The 17,366-nt window shown below is 38.5% G+C and overlaps 2 protein-coding genes across 4 annotated transcripts; one reads left to right on the forward strand and one right to left on the reverse strand.

The window, feature by feature from the left end:
* Nucleotides 1-941: 941 nt before the first annotated feature.
* Nucleotides 942-4,459, reverse strand: LOC146377520 (uncharacterized). Its single transcript, XM_084943162.1, has 8 exons — nt 3,976-4,459; nt 3,315-3,701; nt 3,200-3,220; nt 3,061-3,108; nt 2,857-2,977; nt 2,435-2,509; nt 2,097-2,175; nt 942-1,995 (listed from the first exon to the last, which is right to left on the reverse strand). The coding sequence occupies exons 1-8, from the start codon at nt 4,034-4,036 to the stop codon at nt 1,921-1,923; spliced, it is 867 nt and encodes a 288-aa protein (XP_084799288.1). The 5' UTR covers nt 4,037-4,459; the 3' UTR covers nt 942-1,920.
* LOC146377521 (TBC1 domain family member 15) lies at nt 4,456-17,224 on the forward strand. 3 transcript variants are annotated; one of them, XM_084943158.1, is made up of 10 exons: nt 4,456-6,862; nt 8,038-8,223; nt 8,354-8,472; nt 8,762-8,865; nt 14,975-15,042; nt 15,163-15,309; nt 15,739-15,829; nt 15,989-16,137; nt 16,239-16,380; nt 16,463-17,224. In XM_084943158.1, the coding sequence occupies exons 1-10, from the start codon at nt 6,655-6,657 to the stop codon at nt 16,629-16,631; spliced, it is 1,383 nt and encodes a 460-aa protein (XP_084799284.1). In that variant the 5' UTR covers nt 4,456-6,654; the 3' UTR covers nt 16,632-17,224. The 3 variants fall into 3 exon arrangements, with proteins under 3 accessions (XP_084799284.1, XP_084799286.1, XP_084799287.1); XM_084943160.1 differs by having other exon boundaries at nt 16,242-16,380; XM_084943161.1 differs by lacking the exon at nt 4,456-6,862 and adding an exon at nt 6,876-7,556.
* The last annotated feature ends 142 nt before the right edge of the window (nt 17,225-17,366 follow it).

Consider the following 17,366-nt stretch of genomic DNA (forward strand, 5'->3'; position numbering starts at 1 on the left):
TCCTTTGTTGTATGCATTGTGTTACATTTTTAAGTCAACATTCTACATAATATAACCCTCTCATAGAAGATGTAGAATGTTCTTTATTGTAAGTATTTTTCATTGATGGCCAATTATGTAGGTTTCTCTATCTCTGGACACCGTTTTCTTGTTAGTGTTTATAAAGTAAATGTGTAAATAATGAATGTAACTCACTTTTCTACATTTGAAGATAATATTGACCTGTACATTTCTTTAGTTTAGTGCATGAAAACAGCCTAAAAGATAAGCTGTGGGAAGAAAACAGATTCCCAGCTATGATGATAAGCCAGTGCGGGTAATCAGGGCACTGATACAGCCAAGGTCGAGAACATTGAGTTGTCAGCACAATCTTGTCAGGCTCCTTGTATTTACTTTCAATGTCGGTTTACATGAAAATATCAGTGAATGGACTTGGTTTGTTTCAATGATGAGATCTTACTTCTGCTTGTGGCAAGATTATCTTGAATTATTTGAACATCAATCAGTGCTTCATTTTTAATGCCCCTTGAACTGGCTAAAAGTGGATACAAGGACACGTGTTGTTTGTCTTGAACTTGGTTTTGAGTCCAAGAACATCCAAACATTACATTTCGCTCCTAAATGCAATTAAATGTATTCAGCCAATACTTTCAGTGATACTAAAATAATGTACACTCCGTCATGACTGTATATTCTTCAATTTATCTGAATAGTCAGTGCATGTACATAACAGAGTTTTCACTACACTTCTTAAGTAATGCAACGTTCCAGGACTTCTGCCTCTCAGTAAGCATTGCCCATCAAAGTTAAAACAGAAAGCAAAAGGTATTAGCAGCAGTTACAGTTTCACTCAGTTTAAATTACAAATAGCCTCTACACATTTTCGCTAATTCTCTTTAAAACTGCAGTCCATCCATCTTTTTCAACCCTTTAAATAAGTTTCAGCAGACATAACACAGGATGTACCCAAAGTGAATGTAATTTTCACCCCTCACTTCTGTATTTTAACTAGTTTAGTTAAAATGGGTAAGTTCCAAAGAAAAGAGAACTCCATTCAAGCGATATTGCCGCAAAGTTGCAAAACTGATGCTTGATTTCATTTCCTTAGTTACTTGGTGGTGTAACACTGGCAGGTTTATTTACCAAGGTCAAAGACACTGATGTAAAGCAAAAAGAAAAAAAGAACTGCATAAGATCAAGTATATTAATTAGTATATTAAAGTTGCTGTTTTTATTTATTGTTACAGACTATTTGGCAAAGTTACTGTCATCAGTATTGGTTACAGTATTGTTATGCTCACCAGCATATATTGCCTGTATTAGGCAAACTGGGCAAGAACATTGCAATGGCAGATTTCTTAAAAAAAAAAAAAAAAAACCCAAAGCATTTGACAAAAAAATGAAATCCTTCCTAATTTTCAATCCTAACAGGTTTGTATTCTCCAATTACACAATATGCCACAAGTAAGGCTAGGAGAAGACTTTTTCTGACAAAAGTAATGTTGTTAGGGTTGGAGAAAGATTATTGTTACTGTGTGCCTACTGTTCCCCATCTCTAACACTGACATCTCACTTCTGATTTCATGGTATGTCATTTTTACATAAATTCATGTTTTGAAACAACATTCTTGTCTGACCATCTGAAGGTCTGCAATCGCAAGTACGCAAAAAAGGAATTATCATTGTTTTGCAATGCTGTGCAGGCTTTTTTTTTTTTTTTTGTCATTTAGAGTGTTTTCACACTTTCATCCTTCAGTTGACCCCACAGCGACTAGTCAGGGTTTTTTTGGGCATATGTGAACACTCTCAAAAAAGACAAAAAATATTAAGACCTGCCTGAAATGTATAGAGGCACATAGTAATACATACACATGAACATGTGTAGAAAGCATCGTACACTAATGACATGCAGCTTTCCTTCTAAGTTCTGTAATCCACATTTGCATATATATTGTCTGCACAACTGCTGTTTGGAGCCAAGTGATTTGTTGGAGCCTGCAGAGACAAGAGGTTACATAAAAGTTGGCTTTAGTCATTTTTATCTTTGCTGTTAACTTCTTGGGACAGTAAAACTTGTGTCAGTGTGGGCATTGTACCTTGACATTGATGTAAACAGGATCATCAATAGCTTTCCCTTCAGGCAGCTTCTTAGTTTGTCTGTCACAACTGACTTCTCTAAAAAGAACAAAAAAAGAAAGAGAGCAAGAAATTAAAAATGCCAGGTTGGGGAAAAGGTCATCAGAATTTTGTCACTGTGCATCAAATAAATGCATAATTATATCCTGATAACACAAATGTATCAAATGGTACAAAACCAAATTACAATAATTATTTTTGGATTCATCATAATGACACATTAAATTAAAAATAAAAGAAATATCAAGCTTCTTAGATGGGTACACATGTATGGTATACTTTTTCCATTAATGCAAACCTTTTGGGTGGGTTTGATAGTGCTCTGCTAAAGTTTGCATAGTATCCAGAGTCCTCCCTGGTGAGACTGCGTGACCTGGGACAATTATGATTACTGTTATTGCGGTTGTTTGTACATGATAACTAAAATTTAAACAATAAAGTTAACATTCGAAGCACTCTTGTATGTTTATGATAAATGAATATAATCTGCTTTGGATTATTTCTCTCTCGTACTGTACATATGCTTCACAGAAAGTTAAATTTCCACATTTAACTGTCTTTTGATTACATAAATGCTTTGCTTTACATACCACACATTTGCCTGAAAAGTATCCAGATGATAAACTATGTACATCAAGTATATCAATCTGGGAAATAAAGCTCATTCAAGTTTGCTGCTCGTAGGCCACACATTCGGTTTACAAATGATGAAAAAGTTACCTCTTGTATTTTATAAAAATAAATATCCCAGCAACAAGAAGAATGATCACCACAAGAACTGCTACAGGGATGGCTACAGACAGTATTGTTGCATGGCTCGTGTTGTTTTCATTTGCTTTTGCTGCAAAAAATAATACGTTCAGTAAAGAAAGCTGAAGTACAGAGTGTGACATACTCAACAAACTGTGTGAATATTAAACTTACTTGTTGTTTCAGTGGGTAAAAGGTCTGGAGTCATATAGGAATTGGTACCTGTTGAAAAAATATTACACAGCATGATGGCAAATTTTTTTAAAGGCTCTGTTCAATTTAAATATAAATAATGCAGAAATGAAGTTAATACCTGGCTTAGAAGCCCCCGTCCCTGTGGAGGAAACATGCAAGCTATTAATTTCATTTTTTTTTGATAAATGCATAGTTTAAATGAAAATTTTAAAATAATTGATTTAAATTCTGACCATTTATGGAAAATGAGACACGGACAGGGTCCTTGATGAAACTGTATTTATCTTTCTGCACATCAATTCTTACATAGATCGCTTGCTCAATATCTGTGATGTCGGTGATCTGGAGAGAACAGTTGCCCTTGTTCGGGTCTCCGATGACCTTAGTCTTTCCTCGGTACTTCTCAAGCACACAGTCATTATTTGGGTTAAAAACAAATGCCTTCGTGTCTTTGTCCCCGTTACTGCAGTTACTTTTGTCATCTACTGATGACATTTTCCAAAAAACTGTAACATTATTAGTGGGGATTTCCTTTGGATAGCTAAAGTTGCATTGTATGGTAACGGTTGATCCAGGTTGTGCTGTGATCTTTCTTTCGACATTTATTTTCCATTTTGTATCTGCAAATAAAAACAAAGCAAGTCAGGAATTGCATTTATTTTTCAAAGGCTAATTTTAAAGCTATAATTTACATTGTAGAACAAATTGTTTATTACAAAAGCAAGGACAGCATTAGAAAAGCACATTATATGACAGCTTCACCATCATTAGTGTATGAATCTGTGTAAATGGGTGAATGAGAAGCATATAAAGTGCTCCAAGTACCATATTTACTACATACTGAAAGTGCATTTCCAATGTAAATCATACACATGAGCTTATTATCTTACTCACCTTTTGAATTACAAGCCAGAATCAATACTGAAATGAAACCAATAAGGCCTGGCAGCTGCATCTATACAAAGCAAGACAGTCACAGGTTAGTAGACAAAATCCCGATTTAGTTTTACAGAATTCTCATCACATGTAGCCAACATGCTGTACAGCAAATTGCCTATAGTCTACTATTTAGCACATAATAAATACTCACTATGAGAGGAGGGAGGTGTAAGAAAATGATGTTCCTTTGTGCTTTCTCAGTATGTATTGGATCTCTGCACTGATGTGAAATGACATGGGTCTGTTTCCTGTTGCACTCTAATGATCACTTGCAAAAAAGGAAAAAAAAGGAAGTTGGGAAAGAAAAGTGAACGCCGTCCCCACAATAACTATGTTCAACTTTGCGGTCAAATTTTAAGCACATATACTGTATATCAGAAACACTCTCTTCCTTCTCTTATATCATTTAATTTTTACATATTAACCAAAGTATAAAAGTCGCACTTTGCATAACTCCTCCCTTTTTTTTTCTCTCTGATTAACATTTGTGAAAAACATAGCAGGTCAGTGTGACAACAGCAGAGAGGTGTTTGCAAAACTGTCATTTCTAACCCAACAGTGTAGTCTAGTGCATTTACAGTTGCCCTTCCACTCTCTCAAAAATATTAAACCAGACTATAATTTCTATTAATTGAGGAGGATTGAGCTTTACACCTGACTATATGGCACGTGAACAAAGGATAGATGATATTATGTTATTGGGAAAAAAAAGACTGAGTTGCAAGTTGGATTAGACCTGGTTTGTGTTTTTCCTTATCACACAGAAGAGATTCCGTGAATTTGTAATGTGATATTTTTTGTAACAAGAAGTAATTATAGCTAGACAAATATTTGTATTGATGTCAAAAATTGCACAGCGTAGAGGTCAAATCAAATATATGGACCCGCCTACTCTGGTGACCCCTTGTGCATGAGTGGTAGTAGACTGCAGAGACCTCGTCAGGCCAGGACTCTACAGTCTATTTACACCTACAGGCCAGTGGACACTGTTTCAGTGATGAGGATCTAACATCCTGGACAGGGTGGAACGCTGGTTTGAGCGAGGTACTCATGGCCATTAATCAGTGGTCTTTGATCAGTGGTTGTTTATCAATGGTCATTAGAATTTCCATAATTATGTTGAAGGAACTGAACCCCCAGCCCATTGTTCCTTCAGTGGGCTGGTTTCAGTCATTATGCAAATATACTGTTTATAAGATTGGGGAAACCTGCAGTCAGCTAAGACTGAAGAAGTCACTTGCATGACGAAACATTTCTCCCACTGAAGACGCTACGTCCAGAGGAAAAGAATCAACTTTTGGAGAGAGTGGCAGCTTTCTTACCATAAGCTGGGTACTATTTGGTGTGTGGAGTGGCTTGATTATGCACAAAATATATGTGGTAGCAACATTCACTGGCCACTTTATTAGGTTCACTTTGCTGATACTGAGTTGGACCTCCTTTTGCCTCCAGAACTGCTTTAATTCTTTATGGTATAGATTCAGCAAGATGCTGGAAACATTCCTCAGAGATTTTGGTCCATGTTGACATGACAGCATCACGCAGTTGCTGCAGATTTGTCAGCTAGACATCCATGATGAGAATCTCCCAGCCGACCACCTCCCAAAAGTGCTCTATTAGATTGAGATCTGGTGACTGCAGGGGTCATTAAACATAACAATGACTTCATATGAATTAACTTGTTATGTTTAAGAAACCAGTTATGATATGATTAGAGCTCTTTGACATGGTATGCTAACCTGCTGGTAGCAGTCAAGATGGATACACTGTGGTCACAGGGTCTGCATCAACATTCAAGTTAGCTTTCAAATCTAAATAATCATAAATTGGGTTTTTTTAATGTTAGAAAATATTTCCCCCGCCATTTTGCTACCAGCAGCAGCCTGAACTACTTATACAAGACACGATGGATTCATGCTTTTATGTTGTTTTCTCCAAATTCTGACCAGACATTTTTATAGTTTTCTATTGTAATGAAAAATTTGGTCTTCTGCTGCTGCAGTTCATGTGCTTGGGTGTCCAGAGATGCTCGTCTGTATCCCTTGGCTGTTAAGTGATTATTGGAGTTCCTTCCTATCACTTCGAAGAAATAGCTGATATGAACTGCTACTCACTGGATATTTTCTTTTTTTTTTCCCAGGCCATTCTCTGCAAACCTTAGAGATGGTTGTGCGTGAAAGCCCCAGTGGTCAACGGTTTGGGAAATACTCAGATCAGCCAGTTAGCGAAATCCCTCTTCTGGGGGACATTTGCTAAATACAACCACTAGATGGAGCAAGATATACGCACAAGTCCACTGTGAACTTTAGCACATGGGTTTGGACTCCACCTGGAATGTGGGGCAAACTGGGATCTTAAAGGTGCAGTCATATGACTCCCAGATGGCTGAATGAGAGTTATGCTCGCTGGTTATGGTTTCCTGAAAGTCATTCCGACGGGCTTAGCAAAGTTAAAACGACTCGACCACGCTGCTGGAAATGAGTCTTGAATGAGTTCAGTTGTAGCTCACGGAGGAAGACGAGCTGTGTTGTTTAGGAAGCGGTGGGCCATAGGAGGATGATTATGTTGCCTGTTATGTGGCTGCAGCGCGAATGACAAACTTCACCCCTGCGTGATTTAAAACCGCAGCCACACATGGAAGATCTAAACACAGGAAATCCAAGGCAGACCGCAGAGGAACGGTTGACAGCCAGCAGCCCCCAGCTGGATGGAGGCTCTCAGAGGAGAGTAGCAGCGATCAGCTCTCCTGCTCTGGCTGTAGCGCGCCTTACCTTACCCAGAGTCATGGACGCCGAGGGGAGGGTCGACGAGTCAAGACTGAGGATGCATATCTTCAAAAACGGTTTCTAAAACGCACAACTTACTTGCAAGTAGTTTTTAATGTAAACTTGATTCGTGCAGTTTTGCAGGAGACATGAAGTAAGACTGCTTGTCCGCACTTCCGTTTTAATACTTTAGTGAGTACATAAGGCCAAGCAGAAATCTTAAAATATCTAATTATCCACGTTTAGAAAAGCAAACTTTTCTCTCATCTAGTTAATTATAAGTTTGAGAGATAATTGCGTTTTTCTGTATTGATACAGTATAACAGGACAGGGGCTGGCAATCAGCGCAGTCCATGAAGCAGCTGGATTTAAAGCTGTAGTTTCTCACACCGACTGCTGCTGAGGCCTCGGGTTGTTCTGAACAAACCTGAATGCACCGCACCTGCTGATAAAAGGCGTGACTGCATTCGCTCAATGTGTGTTTTTAGAGAAATTAAATTTGACTCTTTGGAAAAATAAAAATGGGCTATAGTGTTTTGACAAAATATACATGTGTCCATTTTAGCACCGTTTTCGTGTACGGTAAAAATATTTAACACGATTTTTTTTAAATGGGTTTTCATTCCTAAAGATTAAATCAGGTGACGCTTTGCCTCTGGGGAAAAGCACAATCAGACGCTTCTGTAAAGTCCAACATTTCACTGTTCACCAGACCGCCTGGAGCAACGAAATCCAGCGTGACTACTGTGATAAAGCGGCTCCATTTATAGGGTTGGTAGGATTTCTAGGAGTGAGATCACATGAGTGTCAATGGCTCCATAAACATATGCTGTGAACTAGAAGAAGCAAAGACGGAGAGAATACGTCTGTGTTCTAGCTGTATTTTTTAGTGTTTTAAATGCAAGAAGACTGTCATCTCATGCCAGAACTTATCAGCAATCCTGCTGAATCTGTCCTCTCTGTGGAAGATGTTGAACTCCACCAGAGACTAAATAACCTCCAAAATAAGACGTTACAAATGGCCTCTTAAATATTTGTCTCAGCAGGCTCAAGCTCACTAAAATATGTATTTGCAGTCTTGTGGCTCTTTGATTTACATCTAAAATTTGTTCCTTTCAGGTTTGATCTTCCGATGCTCTCTTTCAGACCAGTGGTGACTGGTTTAACTAAATGTTAGGAGGTCATGTAATGTTTTATCTTCAAGCACAATTGTCCACTGACAATGATTGAAAGGTCTGCACTCTCTGTCCAGGTGGGGTGTGTCCATCTGAGCGTGGCCTCGCGTGGCGGTTTTTGTTCGGGATGTACCCGTGTGGTTCAACAGCTTTAGAGCGCTCGTTGCTGCAGGACCAGTTGGTCGTACGTTATCAGGTGATGAAGAGAAAATGGCAGCACTTCCTCCCCTCAGCCATGCGAATGCACCTCAATGGTACTGATGGTAAGTTGTACGGCTGTCAATTAAAAGCCACATAGATTCCTTCTTTTTCAAATTTTTTTTTCTATTGTTGTTTGTTTTTAACTGCCCTGATTTCTCACTCTTTTCCCTAAATATCTTATATGTGATCAAGCTGAGTTGCTGGCAGCCGTCAGGTACTTTGACCAGAGACAGGCACAGACCCAGCAACAATCTCAGGACAGGTCAGAGGCGGTCAGAGTTAGAATGGCATTTTTGGAGCTTCAGGCACAGGTCAGTTCAACTAAACATCCGTGAGTATTATTGTGACCTGTCTGATGTCTGGCTTTTTGCTTCTTTTACGCATACTTGTCTCTACTCACTATTTTTCTGCATTGTTTTTTGTTAAGTTATATTTAAAATGTTCCCTTTGGTTTTTCTTTGTAGAACATAAGAACAGTTTAAAGTGAGGGAAATAAAATAAATGCAGTATATTTATTCAAATGAAACAACAGGATCTAAATTTGTTAAAGGGTTTGCCATTTACCTACTACCTCTTTGTACTAACTTTTCCTATAAACAGATATTGTTTGAGCGGGTCACATTTGACCGTGAGGAGCTGCAGGAAGCCATTCGAATCATTGACAAAGATGTGCCCCGAACCAACAGAGACCTGAGCTATTACCAGTAAGTGATTATCAGTCATGGTATTTTTTTTTTTTAAACTAACTTTGATAATTCTTTAAAGAGGTCTGCATACACTTATTTTGTCTGTCTGTCACCACTGATCAAGCACCAGATGTCTTTCACAGCAGCCAGGAGCAAAAAATAAAATTGGCAATATCCAATTGTTTAAATTGAAGGACAAAGTGAGTTTCTGCTCTCTAAAAGGTTCGGGGCAAGACGATTAAAAAAAAGAACACCACAGTTAGGGCTGTTCAGTATGATGATATACATATCGGATGACAATATGAAAACATCTATCGCGTCATATTATACGCTATCGTTTGTTTCGTGGTGTCGCAAAATAAGCTGTTTACGGCAATATTTTTTTCATCGTTTTGATGGTCACTGTAGTGGCTATAATAATGTCTTGAAGTTCTCTCTCTCTCTTATATTTAAAATAATCACACTATGGACGGACAAGCGACTGTTTTTACGCATCGGTTCATTAGTAACAATGACGGTAAAACATCGTGTATCTCCGCCGTCCGCTTGTTTATTTACCACATAAACCTTTCACAATAAAGCTCAAGATCCTGTTGAAATTTTTCAAAATAAGCTGAAATGATGGGAAAATACATTATTCGCAAAGATCAAATTTCAGAATATGCATCAAAAAAATTACCTCAAATAAAAATGTGAAGTAACTATAAATGGCGCTTACAGTCAACACGTGGATGCAGGCACAGAAAATACCAGCATGGCCAGTGAAGATGAGGCAGAACCAGGTAGCTCCAAACAGAAAGACCGGTCAAAACAAATTGAGGACCTTATTCCTAAACAAGGGGCTACCTCTGTAGCATGGAAATGGTTTGGTTATAAAAAGTCTGACACAGACCAGAAAACTGTACTATGCAAATTATGCCGCAAATGGGTCCTAACCACAGACTCAAACACGACAAACTTCTTCTACCACCTATGCAAGAATCACGTGAAAGAGTATGGAGAGAGTTTACAGATGAATAGCCAAAAAGAGCCATCATGTGCTAAAAAATAAACTTTACAGAGGGGGTCTGTCACATTATCCATGTTGGGGAGGCTGCAAAGCATAAAGAATGCGGTTAAATGTCCCCTGGAGCTCCTTGGAAATAGTTTTGAGCAGTGGTAAGGCATCATGGCAGTTGTTGTTCAATTCATTTTGAGTTCAGAATCTGTAAGTCTGTGGTCTCCATCTTTCTAACACTGATACTTTGTCAGCATTGAGACAGCTATCAGGTAGTCCACACCTGTACTGAAATTTATTGAGATTTCAATATTACATAGATTTGTTGCATATTACTGTACCAATTGCTGTTTAAATGAAATAAAACTGTATAAAGCTTTTGAATTAGAGGCCTTTCATTGTCATTATACAGCAAGCTGCTGTCAAAATGGAACACAAAACTGTCACAGTGACCCAAAAGTGACCCATTATTAGGTTGAAAAATAACAGCTGTGCATCAACAGGTGTTCAAGCATAAGTAGTATAACATATGATGTAAATATAGATAAAACCTGCGCATATAGGTCAACACGCATATTAATTCCCCTTTATAAAAGTCATAAAAAAACAACATTTTCTTTAAAGATAAAACACTTTTTAATTTCAGCATGATATGAAGACAGATTGGAAATGTAAAAGTGAAGTCGGAGGTAAAATGTGACATGATATTTGTATGCAAGCTATAACTTGATATTTAGAATCCCCATATATCATTAGTTATATGCCTATGTATGTTGACAATACAAACAATGGCATTAAGAAAAACTGTTTTAAATAACTCTATACAGCATTATTATCATCACGCTGACCTTCAAATCAGTCTGACTTTGGAGGAGAGGTAAGAGTTTAAATCTAACATATTTTAAATCTTTATATGGTAAATTATTTAATTTGACAATACAAAACATGCTTGTAAGAAATCCTTTTGAGTAATTATGCTTACCATCAGAATGACAATAACTGAGGTCATGATCATGAGGTAATGTGGTTATGGTACAGAGTTATATAGTTGTACATTTGAGAGTTGTAGAGATAAGTATTTTGTAATTTCACAGTGACTTAACAAATAACAATACAATATTACACAGAGTATAGATAAATATAATATACAGAGTATTCTAAAAATTTAAGATACCACTCATTGTGGTACTGTACAGGAGAGAACTTAATGCACAAAGAAGAAGACTCTTAATAAAAGAGGATGTGGTAGCGGTGGTAGAGAGGGGAGTCAGTGCAAAGTTTGCCGTTGTACTGCTGTTTGAGAAGAAACTGTTTCTTTTTGGTCCCCTTTGATCTACAAGTCGCTGTAGCTGATGCCAGAGGTGAGCAAGTTGAATCAGTCAGAACAAGGATGTGATGGATCCTCTAAAATATAACCCAATTTCCAACCTTCCTTTTATCTAAAAAATAAAAAAATCTTACAAAGTAGTGGAACAGATCATCTGCAGAGAATGGTTTATTTGAGGAGTTTCAGTCAGGTTTCTGAGCTCATTACAGTACAAAAACAGCTTTGGTGAGGGTTACAAATTATATTCTTATGGCCTCTGATGGTGGACTCATACATCTGCTTGTCCTGCTAGAGTGGGGAACTCCAGTGTACTGAAGGTTTTAGATGTGTCCTTGAGCCAACACAGCTGATTTAAATGGCTAAAACACCTCCTCAACATATCTTGAATTCTCCAGAGGCCTTGTAATGAATTAATCTTTATTTATCTAAAACCTGCAGGACAGGCCTGGAGTTCCTTACCCCTGCGCTAGACCTTTAACATTAAATGCAACATTAAATACTGTTCACCATAATATTTTATTACAGTAATTAAAAAATCCTGTAGGTATTAAAGGTAATGTGCTGTGCAGTGGTATGAGTCATATCTATCTAACAGATTCAAATTTGTTCATGTTAATGGAGTCTTCTTCAAACTCTAAGGTTAATTATGGAGTTCCACAGGGTTCCACACTAGAACCAGTTCTGTACAGTCTGTCTACACAGAAGGTATAGCATACATTTTCGCTGCTCTGCAGATGATACCCAGGTCTCCATGAAACCAGATAATACACGTAACGGTCTGCCTCTAATGACCTCTATTGACCTCTAATTTCTCGCTTCTGAATTCAGATAAAACTCAGGTTTTTGTGTTCAGCCCTAAAAATCTTAGAAATGTGATGTCTAACCAGATCCTTACTCTGGATGGCATGTGCTGTGATCTCCAGTAACACTGTGAGGAATCTTTGAGTCTTTTTTAATTAGGCCATGTCCTTCAATGGAGATAATGAACAAATATGTAGGACTGATTTCTTCCATTTTGGCAATATCTCCAAAATTAAAAATATCCTGTCTCAAGTTGACGCTGTAATTCGTTATCAGGTTTTCCTAAAACTCCCTGAAAAGCCTTCAGTTGTTCCAAAATGCTGCAGCAAGACTACTGCCAGGACTAGAAAAAGCATATTTCTCCTATTTTGGCTTCCCTGTTACATCTAGAATTGAATTTAAAATCATTCTTCTCACATACAAGGTCTTGAATAATCAGGCCACATGTCATCTTAAAGACCTCATAGTACCATGTCACCCCATTAGAGCACTGCACTCTCAGACTTTTGGTTTACTTGTGGTTTCTAGAATATTTAAAAGTAGAATTGGAGACAGAGCCTTCAGCTTTAAGGTCCTTCCTCTGTGGAACCACCGCAGTTTGGATTCGGGAGACAGACGCTGTCTGTACTTTTAAGATTAGGCTTAAAACTTTCCATTTAGGTTTAGATTTCTTCCTATGAAAAATGTCTGTGAAGGTTCTCAGTCATCCAGGTCATCGTAGTCAAAGGAGCTTGCAAAGAAAAGCATCTGGACTTCTTTAAGTTACTTGAAGACGTTTCACCTCTCATCCGAGAAGCTTCTTCAGTTCTAAGGTCAAATGGTGGAGAGTCCCAGATATAAACCTAGTGGGAGTATCCCCCCACAGAGGGACAAAAGGACCCCCTGATGATCCTCTAATCGCCTGAGCCAAGGTGTGAAACTGGGTGTGGGTCCCAATCAGCCAGGGTTTCGGGTGTGTTCATTGTGAAACCTGGCCCCACCTTATCATGCGAATTCCTGAGGTCAGATGGCCCAGGATGTGAGTGGGCGTTAAGGCGTCTGGGAAGGGATCTCAAAACTGGAACGAAGGAGGACAGACGCAACAACATTGTCATCCCCTATGTAGCCGGTGTATCAGAAAAACTTAGGAGAGTTTTCTCCAAGCATGACATCCCGGTGCATTTCAGACCCAGCAACACGCTCAGACAAAAACTGGTTCACCCGAAAGACAAAACGCCAAAACACAGACTTAACAATGTGGTGTATGCTGTACAGTGCAGCGAGGAATGCCCAGACCTCTACATTGGAGAGACCAAACAGCCACTTCACAAGCGCATGGCACAACACAGAAGAGCCACCTCCACAGGACAAGACTCAGCAGTCCATCTGCATCTTAAGGATAAAGGACACTCTTTCGAGGATGCCAATGTTCACATTTTGGACAGAGAGGACAGATGGTTTGAAAGAGGAGTGAAAGAAGCCATCTATGTCCACTGTGAGCGACCATCTTTGAACAGAGGCGGGGGTTTACGACACCAACTCTCTGCCATCTATAATCCAGTTTTGAGATCCCTTCCCAGACGCCTTAACGCCCACTCACATCCTGGGCCATCTGACCTCAGGAATTCGCATGATAAGGTGGGGCCAGGTTTCACAATGAACACACCCGAAACTCTGGCTGATTGGGACCCACACCCAGTTTCACACCTTGGCTCAGGCGATTAGAGGATCATCAGGGGGTCCTTTTGTCCCTCTGTGGGGGGATACTCCCACTAGGTTTATATCTGGGACTCTCCACCATTTGACCTTAGAACTGAAGAAGCTTCTCGGATGAGAGGTGAAACGTCTTCAAGTAACTTAAAGAAGTCCAGACGCTTTTCTTTGCAAGCTCCTTTGACTTCCTATGAAAAGTTTTTCCTTCCCACAGTCACCAAAGTGCTTGCTCATAGGGGTGTTTTTCGGTCTATGATGGTAGGGTCTTTACATTACAATATAAAGCACCTTGGCAGCTATTGTTGTGATTTGGTGCTATATAAATAGAATTGAATTGAAAATATTTTACATACTGTTGAGGCAGCAGGACGTGAACAAGTCAAATAGGGCAGAGAGGACCTGGTGATCTTCTGAGCTGTATTAATTGATGTGCTGTAGCCTCCTCTCTGCTTCAGTGCAGCTCCTGTACCTCACCATGAGACAACATTTAGACACATGACACAATGGTCAGTGAATAATCATTGGTTCACTGATTGGAAAAATGTGTCATGTATTGGCATCATGTTAGAGATGATGATGTGTAGATTGTTCAGTCTTAACTACATTTCAGATTCTAAATTTGGACTAACTGCGGCTTAAAATTAGTTTTTGAATCGAGGCTACAGATATCTGAGGGAGCGGTGGTAAGCTCCAAGACCAGTGTGACACTGAACTGGAAAAGTGGGTGGGAAGTAGGAGAAAAGGAAATATTCTGAAGGCCTTTCATTAATAAGATATTTATGTTCACACTTTTAAATACAGCCAATAAATGCTGTTAACCAACAGATGATTTTAAAAAATTTAGTTGTACATTTTTAATGCATTTTGACAAAATTTTTCCTCTTTTCTATGCAAATGGCCCAAATCAGTGTTACTGGGTATGAATAGCATTTAATGTTCATAATTAAACTGCCTTTTTTGCAGTTTCTGTCACCTGCATTTTGTTCTTGACAAGCTTAATCATTTTAAACATCCAGCTTGCTCTATTAAGGAAAAGTGAAGTTGGGTAAATGATGACTAAGTGGACAACACTGAATAAAAACCCCTCGCTTTGTTTACTTTCTTAGAAACTTAAAATTATTTAACTGACTTTCAACTGAAGACTTAGTAGTTAAATGTCACATCTGACAATCTCTCCATGAGTGAAGGTTTAATTTTGGGCATAAAGCATCACCAGTGTTACGCATCAAAACAAGTTTTGGCAGCTGTGTTGAACTAATTCTGCTTATTTATAACATACTAATATTGTTTGTGTCTGTGGATGTTTGCAGGAATGAAGGCTTAGGCAATCTGTTGGTTCTGCGAGAAATCCTTATCACTTATGCTGCTTTTCATCCAGGTAAACGACCCTGTGTCAGGTTTGCTGACTCGGTCTGGATCAGATGGATTTAAAGGTTGTTTGTTGAGCCATAAAAAGAGGCTAACTGTTTATGCATTGCTCCCTTTGCTGTAAATCCAGAGGTCAGTTATGCCCAGGGGATGAATGACCTGTGCAGCCGATTCCTGGAGGTCCTCGACTGTGAGGTTGACACTTTCTGGAGTTTTTCGTGCTACATGGAGAAATTCTCCAGGGACTTCAGGGCCGATGGTCTACACAGGAAAATAGGTAGCGATAACAAAACAGATATTTAAAAAAAAAAAATACTTTGACACCAAATAGTGTTTTGTTTATATCTGCCACTGTTGTCATGGTGTAAGATCTGTAAATTAAACTTTCCTTTTCTGTTTCAGATAATACATTTCATTCAGCTTAGGCACCGTTGTGCACCCTTATTTTAATAGTTTAGTCAAGCACTGCCTGCTTTTTTCCTTTTATCTAAAGAGTAATATATTACTTTATGACCCCTAGTGGTCAAACAAAGACACTGTAACTTTGTTTCCAGGGTAGAAATTTGATGGTAGGTCGGATATGCAGAACAAAATCACATTAGCCCAAAATCCAATTAAAATAGAATTAAGTCTCTATAAAAACAAAAACAAAATGTTTTGTATAAATTAGTTTAGTTAAAGTATAAAAGTTTTGTTTAACATCTAGAGTTGGAGGCAGCTTTGCTGAAGGAACTGGACCCTCCGCTTTATGCTCATCTGGTGAAAGACAACATGGAGAGGTTTACGTTTTGTCACAGGTAGATCTGCAAGGCTTTGTTTTTCTGTGCTCTATTTTTTTTTTTTTTTTTTTTTTTGAGTTTTCAAATGCAGTTTTGCAAGGGTTTTTTGTTTTGTTTTGTTTTCCCCCCACACAAACGTCTTATTTACATGTAAGCACGTGTTGCCCCTCCTTTAAGGTGGCTGCTGCTTGGTTTCCAGAGGGAGTTTGAACACAGCGAAGCACTACGCTTGTTCGAGATCCTAAGCTGTGACCACCTGGAGCTCATCTCAGAGCAAGTCGACCGAGCTCGTTACCAGGAAAGAGTTGCTCAGAAATTCAGCACAGGTAAAGCCCGGAAACACAAAAGAAAAAGTAGAAAAAACCCCACAAAAAACACAAACCTCTTTGTTACTTCTTATTATGCCCTTGCCTTGTGATATTGCCAGAAGACGGTTCAGAGTCAGAGCTGCAGGCGATCAACACTGACTTCACCTTTGAGCTCTTCATCTGTGCAGCCATCCTTTTAGAGCACAGAGAGTCTCTGTTGCAGTGCCCAGATGACGTTCAGCTCCTCCAATATACTAACGGGTTTGTTTTTGTGCTGCATCACACGGCTCATCACAAATAAGATGTGCATGTGTTAGTTAATGTGTGTGTGTGCTTTGTGCAGCCTTCAGGGGACACTGGACCTGAACAGTATACTGAAGAAAGCAGAGCATCATTTCTACAACTACTGCAAGCGCTGTGCTTGGGATTTTACGAACGGTCGCTGCAGGCCTGATCGGAGCAAACACGAGGACTTTTTTTATCATCTCCGTAGTTTATTTGTTTTAAAATGATTTTATTTTTTTAATGATCTCACAGGTTGTAATCTGTAGCTGACAGTTGATCCCTACATGCACTTTTTGATGCCACTTACTTTTTTGTCTGAGGGAAACACACTAATGTACTGCTGGTTGCTGCTCACTTTAAATTTGCTCACTCATCACTATGAGTACGTGTACACTATTTATTGTCTTATAGTTGACCAACACTGGGTGCGAGTTGTTGCGCGGTGATTTTTTATTTTATTTTATTTTTTTAATGTAAATTCTAATCTTTTATTACTTCACAGTAGGAGCTTTGTTTTATTTTTTTTACCAGGTTGTTAGCTGTTTATAAATAGGCCCTGTCTCTTCGCTGGCAGTTATATTTAATGCTAGATGATACATGTGTCAGAGGGGCCTACAGTATGTGTACCACAAAGTGTCCAAGAAACCACATTGCATAACTGTCCTAAATAGAGAATGACAAACATGCACACTACACTATGAATGTTTAAAAAAATGTACCTCAGTAAAAGTGTTGAAGATTTTTATTCTGCTGGTGAATAAGCCTGTTTCATTTACATTTTTGAATTTTTTAAAATAAAAGATGACCTTGTGTTTTGAAAGACCCTGTTTTACTATGTGAATTGATTGAGCTGAATTAAAGTCATCTGATATGTAGGAATGCAAAAGAAGATCCTCTAAGAAGCCTTAACATCAAATCTGAATAACTGCAACTCCAGACACATAAAAAAGATGGACTTTACA

The sequence above is a fragment of the Perissodus microlepis genome, chromosome 11 (assembly GCF_051167445.1).
Source record: "Perissodus microlepis isolate ML-2025 ecotype Zambia chromosome 11, ASM5116744v1, whole genome shotgun sequence".
NCBI lineage: Eukaryota > Metazoa > Chordata > Actinopteri > Cichliformes > Cichlidae > Perissodus > Perissodus microlepis.

Bases quoted from the DNA above. Each gene is read 5' to 3' on its own strand.
- LOC146377520 (XM_084943162.1), bottom strand. From the start codon at position 4,036: ATGCAGCTGCCAGGCCTTATTGGTTTCATTTCAGTATTGATTCTGGCT. The intron at 3,702-3,975 runs GTGAGTAAGATA...TTTTATTTGCAG, and splicing joins TCTGGCTTGTAATTCAAAAG to ATACAAAATGGAAAATAAAT. The intron at 3,221-3,314 runs GTCAGAATTTAA...TTTCCTCCACAG, and splicing joins TGTCTCATTTTCCATAAATG to GGACGGGGGCTTCTAAGCCA.
- LOC146377521 (XM_084943158.1), top strand. From the start codon at position 6,655: ATGGAAGATCTAAACACAGGAAATCCAAGGCAGACCGCAGAGGAACGG. The intron at 6,863-8,037 runs GTTTCTAAAACG...CTCTCTGTCCAG, and splicing joins GATGCATATCTTCAAAAACG to GTGGGGTGTGTCCATCTGAG. The intron at 15,310-15,738 runs GTAGCGATAACA...TTTAACATCTAG, and splicing joins TGGTCTACACAGGAAAATAG to AGTTGGAGGCAGCTTTGCTG.